This window comes from Panthera uncia, chromosome D1 (assembly GCF_023721935.1).
Source record: "Panthera uncia isolate 11264 chromosome D1, Puncia_PCG_1.0, whole genome shotgun sequence".
NCBI classification, from domain to species: Eukaryota; Metazoa; Chordata; class Mammalia; order Carnivora; family Felidae; genus Panthera; species Panthera uncia.
In genome coordinates, this window is record NC_064808.1 from 45297447 (window position 1) to 45311044 (window position 13598).

The 13598-nt window shown below is 46.4% G+C and overlaps 1 protein-coding gene across 1 annotated transcript in view; it reads left to right on the forward strand.

Moving 5' to 3' along the window:
• Nucleotides 1-9387: 9387 nt before the first annotated feature.
• GALNT18 (polypeptide N-acetylgalactosaminyltransferase 18) overlaps nt 9388-13598 on the forward strand; it is a 351293-nt gene continuing 347082 nt past the window's right edge. The window contains exon 1 of the mRNA XM_049649955.1: nt 9388-10070. Within this exon, the coding sequence (XP_049505912.1) occupies nt 9836-10070 (235 nt within the window). The 5' untranslated portion in view covers nt 9388-9835. The remainder of the gene's footprint in view (nt 10071-13598) is intronic.

The window sequence follows — 13598 nt, forward strand, 5'->3', positions numbered from 1 at the left end:
TAAATATAATTTTTTTCATTGTTTTCAAATTATTCTTTGGAGTGTAGAAAAGCAATTGATTTCTGTTTATTGATCATAAATCTAGCAACTTGTTAAAGTACCTTATTAATTATAATAAATTGGCATTTATTTGGAGTTCTATCTATACATAATCACCATTAGAGAGTAACAGCAGTTTAATTTTTATCATTTTAGAAGAAAAAAAGGAATACATATTTGTATATTTTAGAAAGATTCCCATTCAAATGGATTGAAATAAAAAAAAAAACAAATCGAGTTTCAATTGTCTGGAGATTCTTATAGGTCAGATTTATTGTTCTCTGACACTATCAGATAATACATAATTTAAGTAAAAAATATTATTCATTAACTTATTAAATATTTATGTGTACAATGATAGGCTTTGAGGCTACTATGGTGAGTAAAACTCAGAGACTCATCTCTGCCCTCCGGGAGCCAATAGACTAAGGTGGTTTACCAGTTAATTGTCCAGGTAAGAGATGAAGGCAGTTTACTTAAGGTCATAGAGAAGACATGGGGAGATGTGGAAGGATTTGTGACACAATTAGTAATTAAAACCAATACCAGCTGGTCATGAATTGGGCATGAGGAGCAGAGGAGAGGGAATTGTAAAGGATAACTTCTGGGATTCCAGCTTATGCAAATGAATGGATGTCATCCTACCTTGCAATGGGGAAGAATGGAAGAGGACCAGATTGGGGAAGGCAGACAGGAGGGGATGCTCATGAGTTTGGTTTTGTCATTTTGATGGCGATACTTTTGAGTCATAAGGAGGGATGTAGATATAGTGGTCTGGACCTTGGAGGAGACACCTGGCTGGAATCATATGTCTATAAAGAGTAATTGATGGTTTGGGTGTAGATGAAATTGGCTAGGGCCAGAGAGAACAGAGGAAGAAGAGGAGAGAGGCTTGAATGAAATCTTGGGGAGTTACAATATTTAATGGCCAAGTAACAAAGAATAGGTTGGCAATGGGATGAGGCAAGAGGAAATCCAGGAGATCCTCTTGTCCTAAAAGCTAAGGAAATTGAATGTTTTAAGAAAGAAGGGAAAGTTAGCAATGTCAAAACCTATTGAATGGTTAAGTAAGATGAGGACTGAGAAATTCCATTGGATTTAACCACATAGTAATCATTGGAAACACTATCGAGAGTTATCTTGGAGACGATTGTAATGTTGAAGAGTGAGTGCGAAGTGGGATTTTTAAATTAATTTATTAGAAAGTAAATGAATCTGCATTGTTGTGTTCTGGTTTCAGAAAGCAACATCACAAATAAGAATGTTAACTATTAAGGCTTACAGAAATAAGCTTTATAAATGAGCACAACCGTAAAATGCTGGGCCTACCCATTCAACAGTCGTTGGAGACCCTGCAGTGAAATTAGCGTGGGATGGAAAGGAGTTTGCCATTTTGTCAAACTACACGAGGACATGGGGTCCTAAGCACTCTGTTTGGGAGTCTGTCGGCTCACTCATCATGCTTGCAAATGCCCGGATTAAGGAGCCCAGGCAGACTGGAGAATCACTAGCAAATACCTAGACACTATTTGGGTTTGCGCTCTGTCAGGAGAGCGATCATATGGGTATCTGTGAATACATTCTGCCACATCAGCCTATCCATTGGCACCTGCTGAGGCTATTTTATCTGGAATCATCCGTCTGAGTACTTTGTACTTTTGTGCATCTGCATTTGTTTTGGAACTAAGTATATAGAAGTTCTTTGATGACAAATTCCACAGTTCTCTGAAGAGGGACTCTGGCCCTGCTGCAAATGCAAGCTGTCCCCATCTCTGGTCTCTGGCTCTGTCACAGGAAGCAGATTGTTGACTATCTCCCAGCTGCTTCTTGCCACTTGCAATTTGTGCTTTCTACAGAACTCATTCTGTTCTGAATAGGCCAGTCACATCACTGTTGTGAGAAGGTTGTGTGTCTGTTGAATATTTTATTTACCATCTGGCTGGCAGCAAAGTACAGAACCTACATAGGGCCAATAATGCCCCAGACCACCATACACCAACCCTGAAAAGGTCACTCGCTTCTCCTCATGCCTGGCTGGCACCATCAAGCCTTCACATGGGTCCTGTGCTATTCTGTGGAGGCTTTAGAAGGAGAGCTCTGTGCTGTGAAGCAGCTGAAGGAGATTTCTGTCTCCCAATATTTCTGTATCCCAATATTGGGATAGTCTGTATGCATTTTCCTAAGCGAGGGGGGCATTTCGCAATCCCACCCCCTCTTCTTCCTGCCTTCCTAAAGCCAACACAAGAGTTCTTCCATGGGCATGAGGAAATCTGTGACTCTACTTCTGCTATCAGTAAGTGCTCAATAAATGTGACTCCCTTTCTTCATCTTTGCCAACCAGATTCACTCATTCAGAAAGGAAAAAATTAGCAGCTCTTTTTCTTGCTTGGGGACAACATTCAACTAGGTTTTGAAGGTGCTTCTGTTTTCAGTAATCCTCCTTGCAGATGAAAAGTCTTCCCAGGAAGTCTCTTACTTTTGAGTCTTACTCAGCCAGTAATTCCTTTGTTGAATATAGATACCCCTTAAGAGATCCCTAGGAGGGTTGTGGTATATGGAAAGAGTACTGGATTTGAAATTAGAAGCCCTCTACCATGTTTTAGTGTTTGCCCTTAGATACAGTTTTCTCATCTGTAAAATGGGCATAATAATACCTCACCTTATGGGGTTGTTGTGAAGATCAAGAAATGTGTGAACAGTGTTCCATGATTGAAAGTACTAGTATTCCCCACTTGCCCTAGAGATATAGGTGGTCTAACAAGACACATCACTGTTCTGTGTAGTTCTACTTGATTCTACTTAGATACTGATACTCCTCTCTTTAAGTGACAGCAACATTAAAAATATACACTTAGTCCTTGGGCTACAAAAGGGTGATGCTCCTGAATATATGCTACATGATATGTATAATTATGGATTGGAAATGAGATACCATGATTTATTATTTAAATAAAAGTGTTGAGTACTATTGAAATTAAACTTTGTTCTGTGCTTACCACAGACTGAGTAGCAAGCTTTACAGATATTATTTCACTTAATCTTCACAACAACCTTATGGTGTAGATATTAGGTTTTATAGATGAGGAAATTGAGATACAAGAACTTAAGTAACTTGCCCAGATTCATAGAATTAGTAAATGGTAGATCCAGAATTCAAACCCAAGTCTGTCTGGTTACATGTGTGTAACCACTATGTTCTACTGCTTTCCTAATCAACATACCTCCTACTGGGCATTCTTTTAAGAAACAGTAAGTCAAAATTTTTATAAAATCTTTTACTGTCTCCCCAGTAGACAACATTATAAAAATGTCTTTTATGTAAAATACACAAAACTCAGAAATGGCTCTGAATGTGCAAAAGAAGGAGGTGGTGGTTGATAACATTCCTGCTCTCACTAAATAGTGATTGTGGTTATGTACCTTGATGATTCCTTTTACTTTTTCAATAAGGAATACATACAACATACATAATGCATGCAATACATAGCATGAGGTGGTCAAGAATCGTGTATGTGTGTGTGTGTGTGTGTGTGTGTGTGTGTGTACCTCAGGTCACAAAGTGGGGCAGCAACCAATATGAAGCAGATTTCAGCACAACCAAAGGAATTACTTCTTAAATTATAAACATAATAACTTGAATTTCAGAAGTATTACATTAAGAAATACTCATAGTAAAAAATCAGACATTATAGATGAGCCTGGTAACAAGTTCAGAAGTTGGCCACATTCCTTAATTGTGGTTCTTCTCCCAAAGAAAGGTTATGGTTAACAGTTTCATGTGTATTGCATCTTAGATTTTATTGTATATATGACTCATCTGGGGATTTTGTTAAAATGAAGATTTCGAATCAGTAGATGTGGGATGAGCCTGATAATTAGTTCCCAGGTGTAGCTAATGCTTCTGGCCCATGGACCATACTTTGAGTACAAGGTCATAGAGTATGTGCATTTTTAATTCCATCATTACTGCCAAATTACATTCCAAAATGATTGTACCAACTATGATTTCACCAGCATGATATGTGAGTACTTATTTTCCTTGTCTTCTCTCTAATACTTGCTAATTATCACATTCAATTTGTCAATCTGATAGGTGAGATATGGTGTCTATATTTGTATTTCCCGATTTTTACATGTTTAAGCATCCTTTCTTGTATTTTTTGGATATTTGTACTTTCTCTCTAGTTAATTGCTTGCTTGTATTTTTGGCCCATCTTTCCATTTGTGTATTTTCTTGCCTATTTTATGGGTTATATGAATTCTTTATATATTCTGGATACCAGTCCTTAGTCAATTAAATATCTTGCAAATATTTTCCTCTAGGTCTAAAGGACAAATTCCCACCCAGCAAAGCTGTCTAGTGATTGAATGGAAGTGGAGCCATTCAGAAATTACATTACTACTTGTTGGGGAGGAATTTGGTGCCTTCATCACCTGCTGGTGCCCTTCTCTTTGATACTGGTATAGTATGTCAGATAGAGCTTATCAGACTATATTACACTTGTTTATTTATGGGCCTCCTCCACTAAACAGTGATCTCCTTGATAGCAGGGGTGCAGTTCTGTGAGTCATCTCTGAATTACCTGTACCTAACATTGGGTCTAACCCAGAGCAGGTACTCAGAGATATGTAGTGGGTGAATAAGTGGACAGATGCTTAAATGGGTCTAGTTGCAGGATTCCTGTCAGGATCTGCTCTGCATTTCAGCTAGGAGTTGCTCTGGGTTCTTCAATAAGGTAAAGAAAGAAGAGCTGGGGCACCGGATGGTTTGGTTGGTTAAGCATGTGACTCTTGATTTTGGCTGAGGTCATGATCTCATAGTTCGTGAGTTCAAGCCCCACATGTGGCTCCAAACTGACGGTGGGGAGCCTGCTTGGGATTCTGTCTCTGCCCCTCCCCTCCTCCCCAATAAATAAATAAACTTGAAAAAAAAAGAAGAGCCAAATGTCTATTTCTAGGACCCTTTGCTCCTAGTTAGAGGAAAATTCCCTCTGGTGGCTTGTCTTCTCTCCTTTCATTTGCCTTTCAGATACTTTGTTGATCAGAGATAGTATTAACACTTTATAGAACTAATACTTATAGAATGCATTTAATGTGCTTTATATACATGAATTCATCTAATTCTCAAAACAACAGTTTTCTCCCCATTTTCTCAGGTAAAAAAACTGAGGCACAGACTGGTTAAGTAACCTGCCCAAGAACATAGTAAGTAAATGGCAGACGTGGACTATGAGCCTAGCTATTTGGCTCCCTAGTCTGTGTTCAAGAGATAACATGAAAAACACTAGACTTGACACAGTATAGGTACTAAACAAATATTCTTCTCTTTGTTCACCTTTCCACTTCCCTCCACCCCCAGAAGTGTGCCTTCCTTCAGTGACATCTCAGTCCTGTGGCTTGGCAGAATCCAATCTTGTTCCTATTATTCCTCCACAGCCTTTGTCTCTGAACTTTGCATCCATCCCTGCTGGAAGCCCCAACAATCTCTTTTTTCCAAGGGCTCTGGAAACCCCACTTGCCATGAAGCCAGACCAAGGATTGAGTCATTCTACCTTTAGGGCCCACTTTCCCTTTGGAGTCCCCAAATCCCAATGGACACCTCTGGCCCCAAGGCTTTGCATGGTGCTGCCATCTGGTGGGTACAGATGACCACTGACATCTCTCTCCAATGAGTGGTGAGTGGACTCCTTGCCATTGGCCAGGATTGGTCCACTGTTCCTTTTAATCCCCAGGCAGGGTATCCCGCTTAGAACTTAATCACCCAGTAGTTAAACTCCATTAATGACTGGCTTTTCCAACCTTGGCATTAAGGATATTCCCAATGAAGGCTTGCTAATTGGTGGGATGATAGTGTGGCTGGACTTGTGGGTAAGAAGTCCTACTTAGCTCCGCCTCAAATCACATGAAGAGGGCAGCTGCCTACACAATATAAAAGATGGCTGAAATCCAAAGATTGTGCCAGGGAGACTCTATCAAGGATCTCCAGCCCTTTTTATAGATTCTTCAAGGTACTCACTTTCTCTTGGAGCAAGAGTGGAAGGAAACCCCAGGTCCAAATGCTGGGCATAAGTTTAGGGAAATACGCTGTCCTGGAGTCTCTGCTAGGCTTGCTCACATCCATTATCTGATTAAGTTCACAGTACTCCCCTGAAGTAAGATTTATTTGAGATAAAGGTGAGGAAACACTTAGGAGTTAGATAAATGACCCAACTTGAGAATCTGAAACATTCTTCCAGTTCAAGGATGATTTTTAGCAGCTTCCCAGGCTCAGAAGAGGCCCATATTGAGACTGTGAGACTCCAATTGTATCTACATGTCTGGGGTAAACTTAGGCAAGGCCCAGAGCAGCTGGTCATTCAGACAGAACCTCAAGGGCTCAATAGTTACTTGCTGGATTTAATGTAGTTGAACGGGGGGCTAAAAATATGGCCCATGTATTGTTTACAGGAGGGTTTTCATGGAGGCTCTTTTCTGGCCTTGTGACTACAAAACCTTTGTGGGTAAAGTCTTTGTGCTTCCTTCCAGTTCACTTGTTTATAACCCAAGGAGTTGGCAGTCTTAAGTGGAAATTTGAGGGTATGGCAGGCAACAGTCCCTGAAACCAGCTTCCCATATGGAACATCCTATCAACCAATGCAGATCACTGTACTACTGATGGTGAAGATAGACATTATGAATAGATAGCCAATGTGCTGGAACCCAGCTAGACAAGATAGCACCTTGCTGCCTATAGCTTTACTTCCTGTTAGCTTCCATCAGGGGAGAGAGCACTGACACTGGTCAGTGGAGAAACCAAGTACAGGTGACCCTTGAACAATGCAGGGGGGTTGGGGAGCTGACCCCCTGCACAGCTGAAATCCAAGTAGAACTTTTGACTTCCCCCAAACTGAACTGCTGATAGCCTACCATTGACCTTAGCCTTTCCAATAACATAAGCAGTCAATTAACACATACTCTGTATGTTATATGTATTGTATGCTGTATCCTTTAGTAAAGTGAGTTAAAGAAAAGAAAATGTTATTAAGGAAACCATAAGGAAGAGAAAATACATTTGCAGTACTGTAATGTATTTATTTGAAAAACTCCGCATGTAAGTGGATGGCACAGTTCAAACTCATGTTGTTTAAGGGTCAGCTGTATTGCTAAACAGTGGGATGGAGTTCATGGAGGTGAGTTCTGGCCCAGCAGGGGAAAGACAATATCCTCTGTGGGAAACTCACCATGTCCTGAGCACCCACTATGTGTCCTGCCCTAATTAAAGCCCTTTCTGGTGCATTCTCTCATTTTAATCTCCACAACAACTCCTTTGACACATGGGAATATTGAGTCCCAGCAATGTTTTAAAATTTGTCCTACCTCACAGAACTAATAAGTGGTAGATCTGAGATTAGAGTCCTGGAGTTGGGCTGCCCCTCCAGTGAATATTCTTTGAACTGGTCAACTTGACCCTGTGACCTTTCAGAGAGGAGAGCCTGTTCTTCATTCTTTTGTTGCATTCTTTCCCTCCATAGTTACAAATTATTTTAGGAGATCGGCTGGACAAAAATTTGAGGTCACACAATCCACTTTGTTTTTGCCTTAAACCTTGTAAATTGGGGCTTTTTCCCCCCAGTAAGAATGTGAAAAACGGGTATTGCCTCCTCTCTGTCTAGCCCTGTGGAGGTTTAGGAAGATCCTGGGAAGAGATGAACTTCTGGAGCTCCTCCTGGGAGAAGGTGCATGACAGAAGGAAAGAATTAGACCTTTGCCACTAGCTGTATCCAAGGCCGTTGCTTGTAAATTCATCCAACCGGAAGAAAGTCCAGATCCTTCATTTGTGAGCTGATTATACTTCCAGAGGAGGAGAAAGGGAGAGGCAGGTTTTATTCCCTCCTGGTTGTAGATTTCTTTACCTTGATTTTTTTTTCCCGGAAAAAGATAAGTGTGTGTGTGTGTGTGTCCTCTCCTCTCATACATATTGACACATATATCCTGTTCTCCTCTTCTGTCTTCCCAACCTACTTCCAGCTGTGTGAAAGAGAAATCTTCCAGTTGGTATCACAGCGTATTTTGGGGGTTTTGTAAGCAAAGCACTGGCTGATGGCCATAAAGTGCCCCTTCTTTGGTTTTGTGCCCTCCCTCCTCTGTGGGGCCAGTTCCTTGAATCCAGAAAATATCACTTGAGAGAGCCACTGTGGGTACTACTACCATGGCCCATTGGGGTGCTGATGTACAAGGTGGCTATGCAGCAGGATGCTCCCTGACTCTGCAGGCCAAGGAAATGCACCCACAGATGGAGAAGAGGATATAAATCTGTGTTTAAAGAGCCTTTGTTTAGAGGAATTCTATTCAGCTGCTGAAAAGAAGTGACTTCGGCAGAAGGGGATAATATGAATAAGTGTATTTGCTCTTATAACAAATAAAATAGTCTCAGCCATTAGAGCCCAGCCATGTCCCTTTGCTGTCAGTCACAGTTCTGTCCTCTCTAACATCAATTACAAACAGCATGCATAAGGACTTTACAGTTCACAGAGAACATAGTCTGCCCCCAATGCCCCTGCAACGCCTCTCCCCTTTCTGTGCAGAATTTCCCTATTCACCGAGATGAGCCTAGTCCCACATGGATGACAACTGGGTTACAGGGACACAGTTTTGTCCTGGGAGCTGTGCAGACATTAAAAAAAAAAAATCTAGATGGGGCAAAAATCTTCCAGGGGGTTGGTGGTGATGGTGGTGGTGGTCCAAAATCTAGGAGATTCCTGGGAGGCTTAGCCCCTTTGGCAGTTGCCAAGCCTGGAGCCATGCAGGAGGCCAGAGGACAGAGGGCGTTGGACAGGCGGAGGCTGGAGTGAGGCTAAGGAAGAAGTGGATGCCCACGGGGCCTGACCAAGGGCAAGGATAGTCAGACTATTCTGGCCCATGTCTCCCCCGCCTCTCTGCTTCCCGGCGGCCCAAAAGAGGGACAAGGAGTCGGCCGGCCGGGGACACCAGAGCGAGAAGCCCCGCCGAGGGGCGCTGAGCCGCGCGACCCCGCAAAGACCGGAGGTCCCGGCGCAAGAGCAAGAATTCCCCTAGCATTCCCCTAGAGGTGGAATCTGCCGACCTAGGGGCTGAGGCTGGCGGCGCGCCTCTCCGGGAGCCTCGAGGCTGGGGCAGCCCGCGCGGACGCTGGTGGAAGCTCAGGCGCGTCCCTGGAGGGCGGGAGCCAGGGGCGGCCAGCAGGTGGGGCCCGGGGGCCGGACTCCGCCCGGCGCGCCCTCCCTGTTGGTCCGCGGCAGCGCAGCACCGGCCCCTCTCCCGAGCCGGAGCGCGATTGGTGGCGGCGCTTGTCGCTCGGAGGGGGCCGGGCCGCTCTGCTCCGCTGCTTTCCCCGCCGCCGCTGCTGCCGCCGCCGCCGCCGTCGCCGTCCTTCCAGCAGCGCGGGCCGGTCGGACCGCCCAGGCACCCTGCGCTGGCGATGGGAAACGGCGCGGCCGTGGACCCAGGTTGTGGCAAAGTTTCCCCGACGCGCGTATCCGGGCGCGCGGCTGCCGGCCACCCGTGACCGCTTCCAGAAGGGCTAGGAGATTTTTAATTTGGAAAAAATCCACCTCGTTTCCTTTGTCAAGCTCTCTCTCCGGGTGGCCAGCGGCGGGAGCTCCAAACTTGGGCACGGCGGCTCCACCGCAAGCAGCTCCGGCTGTAGGAGGACCTTGGGACTCAGGTGCTCGGGCGCCCAGCGGCCCGGGGCGGGCGAGGGGGTGTGCGCGCGCGGGGGAGTGCCGGCGCGCGGCGAGGAGGGTCCCCCGGGAGCTCTATATGGAGGAAGGAGCCCAGAATGGTGTGCACCAGGAAGACCAAAACTTTGGTGTCCACTTGCGTGATCCTGAGCGGCATGACCAACATCATATGTCTGCTCTACGTGGGCTGGGTCACCAACTACATCGCCAGCGTGTATGTGCGGGGGCAGGAGCCGGCGCCTGACAAGAAGCTGGAGGAAGACAAAGGGGACACCCTGAAGATTATTGAACGGCTAGACCACCTGGAGAATGTCATCAAGCAGCATATCCAAGGTACGGGCGCCCCGGGAAACTTGGGCCGCTCACCAGGCCCCGGAGTGCCCAGCGAAGCGCCGGGTGCGCTGGGGCGGGTGCGCATGTAGCCGGTAGCTGCGGGGTCTGAGGCCGCAGAAGCTTGGGGGGCTGGGTGTGCGCTCTTGCCTGCGTGGGGGACCCTCGCTGTCTGCGGCGGTGCGCGCTTCTCCAGGGCACACGTGTGTGCGCGGGGCTCCACGCGCGGGTGTGTGCAGCTCACTGGCGGTGTGGGGGCGCGCTGCGCACGTGTCCAAATGTGCCCGAGACTCCGGGCTGGTTGCTCGCCGGCTCTCGGGATCGCACACAGGTCCGGCTCAGAGTGTGTACGTGCATGTTTGTGTGTGTACAAGAGAGAGCGGGCGCGGGCAGTCGAGCTCATTTGGTCCCTTGTAAGGGCCCACGGCGAGATGCTCGCGCGGCCCCAGCCTTTGGCATTTAGAACCCACAGGCTGCGGGACAAGCCTGGACTAGGAAGATTGCGTAGACCCAGCCCCAGCCCTGCTGTGCGCCGGTCCGTAGGCGCACAGGTCCGTTGGACCTGTAGGGGAAATCTGTGGCTGGGGTTGCCGCTTAAACCTATAGCGGTGCCCACCCCCACCACAACCAGCGGGTCCAGGACCCTCTCCAGGAGCAGGTGTCGACTCGTGGAAGAAGCACGGGAGCCTGGAGCTCAGTCCACTGCGGTGGCGCCTCCGCCCAGGACCGAGAGAATCCCCCCTGGGCTGCACCTTCCCCGCGGGGCCGGGCGAAAGCCGTTGCCTCCGGTAGCTCCACTCCCAGGCCCAGGGCATTCCCAGGCCCAGGGAGCGGTTGGGGCGGAGCAGACAGACTCTCGCGGAGTGGTTCTTGAGTCTAAGGCTGCACGAGGTGGTTGCCCTCCATCTAGGCCAGGGCTGGGGTCAAGGGGAGGATGGCGTATGGGAGCCCTCCCGATGCAACCCTGTCCGATGTACTGTCAGAGGCAGGGGATGGAGAGCTCCCGGCTCCGCGGGGCACTGGTACTGGGTGTGCACACACGCGCGCGTCTCACCCGTTCACACTTCTCTTTTCGTCACCTCCCCACTTCCCCTGCTTTCTACCAGCGTGTGAGCTTCTGAAGGGCAGGGAACCTTGTTCACCTATAAACCTGGCAGGCCATGCAGACTCTGGGTCCACTACCTAGCAGATCTTGTCAAATATCTAGCTGATGGAAGGCTTTCTCCCCCAGGAGCACTTTCTTTTGTTTACACGTGGGCGTCTGCACCTGCTGCCCCTGCCAGGGTAGAGATAGGCGCTGTGTCCACATTTCCCATGGTAACCCCACATGTCCAGAATAGTTCCTTCCCAGGGGAGGTCCAGGTGAGTGCAGGAGAGGTGTACATATCCCTTGTGCTTTCTAACTAATGACTTCAAAACAAGCTCATGGCTTAGGGACACTTCCCTCGAAAGGAGACTGTTGACAGCTTCTCCTTCATACCTACCTCTGCCTCTCAAACTGGAACTGGGCTTAGCAGACCGATTTATCTATCTGATGGCCCCTGTTGCTGCTGTTTCTTACCTTTTCCATCCTGTAGGTTTGGACTGAAAATTAATCAGCAATAGAAGTACAGTGCTTGCCCCAGGGTGTTTCAGACTGTTCCCAGGGAGACACAAGGCCATACCTTACTTTGACGTTTCCAGTTTGCCCACAGGTTTTGAGAGATTTTCATTCACAGATTCCGCGTGAGTGTGTGTATATATATTCCTGAAAAATGATTCTCTTGTGCTTTCCAGTCTGCTCAGGGAGGAGGTGAGCAAGGTACTGCTTTGGGAAGCAGTGAGGAGACATTGTTAACCCATGAGCTCATCACAGAGTAGCCCCTATCATATTGAATGTGGACCATGTCACATGATTTATAAGGCTCTACATGAAAGTGAGTGCAGTTTTAAAGCTGAAAGGAGCCTTTGTGATTTTGTTCCCAGGAAACCTTATAACTACACATTGTTCGGAACTTTTAAATATATACCTGAAAAAATTGGGAGAGATGGGAAGCAAAGAGAGAACAGGATTCTTAAAACATACGTTGGTCTGGTTCTCTTGGGTATGTGCCCTGACTGTATATTAGGACTCCTGTGGATATTCAGAAATGACCAGGTTCTCAGGACAGAAAGGCGGAAGCCACAGGCTCTAGAGGGTGGGGAAGTGTCAGTGACTTGGGGAAGGCTAGATGGGAGACAGGTAGAGAGTGGAGGTGACTTGGTTGGCTGCGCCGTGATAGGGTAGTGTGACCAGTGACAGCCCTCCCAGTGGCCCCGGAGCCATCCAGAGCTAGGATTCAGGGGATTAAGTGAATTTAGAGATCTATGTTTAAGAGGCCTGCAAAGTTTGGGACTGGCCAAGTGCAACTCTTTGGAGGCAGAGGGTAGGGAAGGACAGTCAGACCCTGGTACTCAGTGATATAGACCGTTCATGTGTATTCCACTGTTAAGTTTCCTCCAGTTAATACAGCCTTTTGAGCAATCCAGCTTACTGTGCTGAGCTGAGGGAGAGGAGAATAAGGGGTAATGATAATGGCTGAAAATTATATAGCGCCCATTATGTGCCAGGCACTATTCCAAGGGCTTTATGTATATTGACTAATTTAATCATCACAACCCTGTAAAATAGGTAGTATTAACTCCATTTTACAGACAGAGATAAAGACTTGCCTGGGTCACATTACTGATACATGGGAGTTCAGGGATTTAAACCCAGCCCATCTGGCTTCAGGGTCTGTGTTCTTCACCACATACTGTACTGTCTCCTTAGAGGGCCAGCAGCTCACAGGGCAAACAGCGATCCCCTGGAGTTACTTGATGATGGAAGAGGGCGTCAGAGTTAGAGACCTCAGAAGATGCCCAAGGAATGATGAAGTCAGAACCTGCCCACGTTGAGACTCTTCCATAGGTAAACTCAGGAAGCTCTGGGTTTTGTTTTATTTTATGTTGAGAGACAGAGGTTACTTTCACTTAAAAAGTGTTGGTGGAATACCCAGGACAGTTCCTGGCACATTCTGTAGAGCGTAGGTGTTGGATAGATGAATGGATGAATGAATGAGTGTATAATGTGGATGCCCAGTGCACCGGTTAGTCATTTATGAAAGCGTTTCCATTCTCAAATGAATGTTTTGCTTTGGAGCCTTGCTCAGGCTTCTTTTTGCTTTGGAAGGAAAGTTGTCCCGGAAACTGCAAATGTCACAAAATGTTCTGCAGAATGTGTCATAGGCCTTGCAATTAGAAGAGGCTTTGGAGCATCACCCTAGAGGTCTGTTCTAGTCATGACTGAAAAGTTTATTTTCCTCTTGGGGTTGCAGTGATATTTCATTTTAATTTGTTTTCTGATTGAATGATTTAATTAGATGGTGTTTGGGAATCTCTTGGGAATGTAAATTGCAGTTTTGAAAAAAAATTTTTTTTTCAAATAGTTGGTAAGCGAGAGGGTGGATAGCTCCAGATTTCAAAAATAGCATCCTGTTGGGCTGGAGATAAGTGTTCGTACAGGTTCACTCT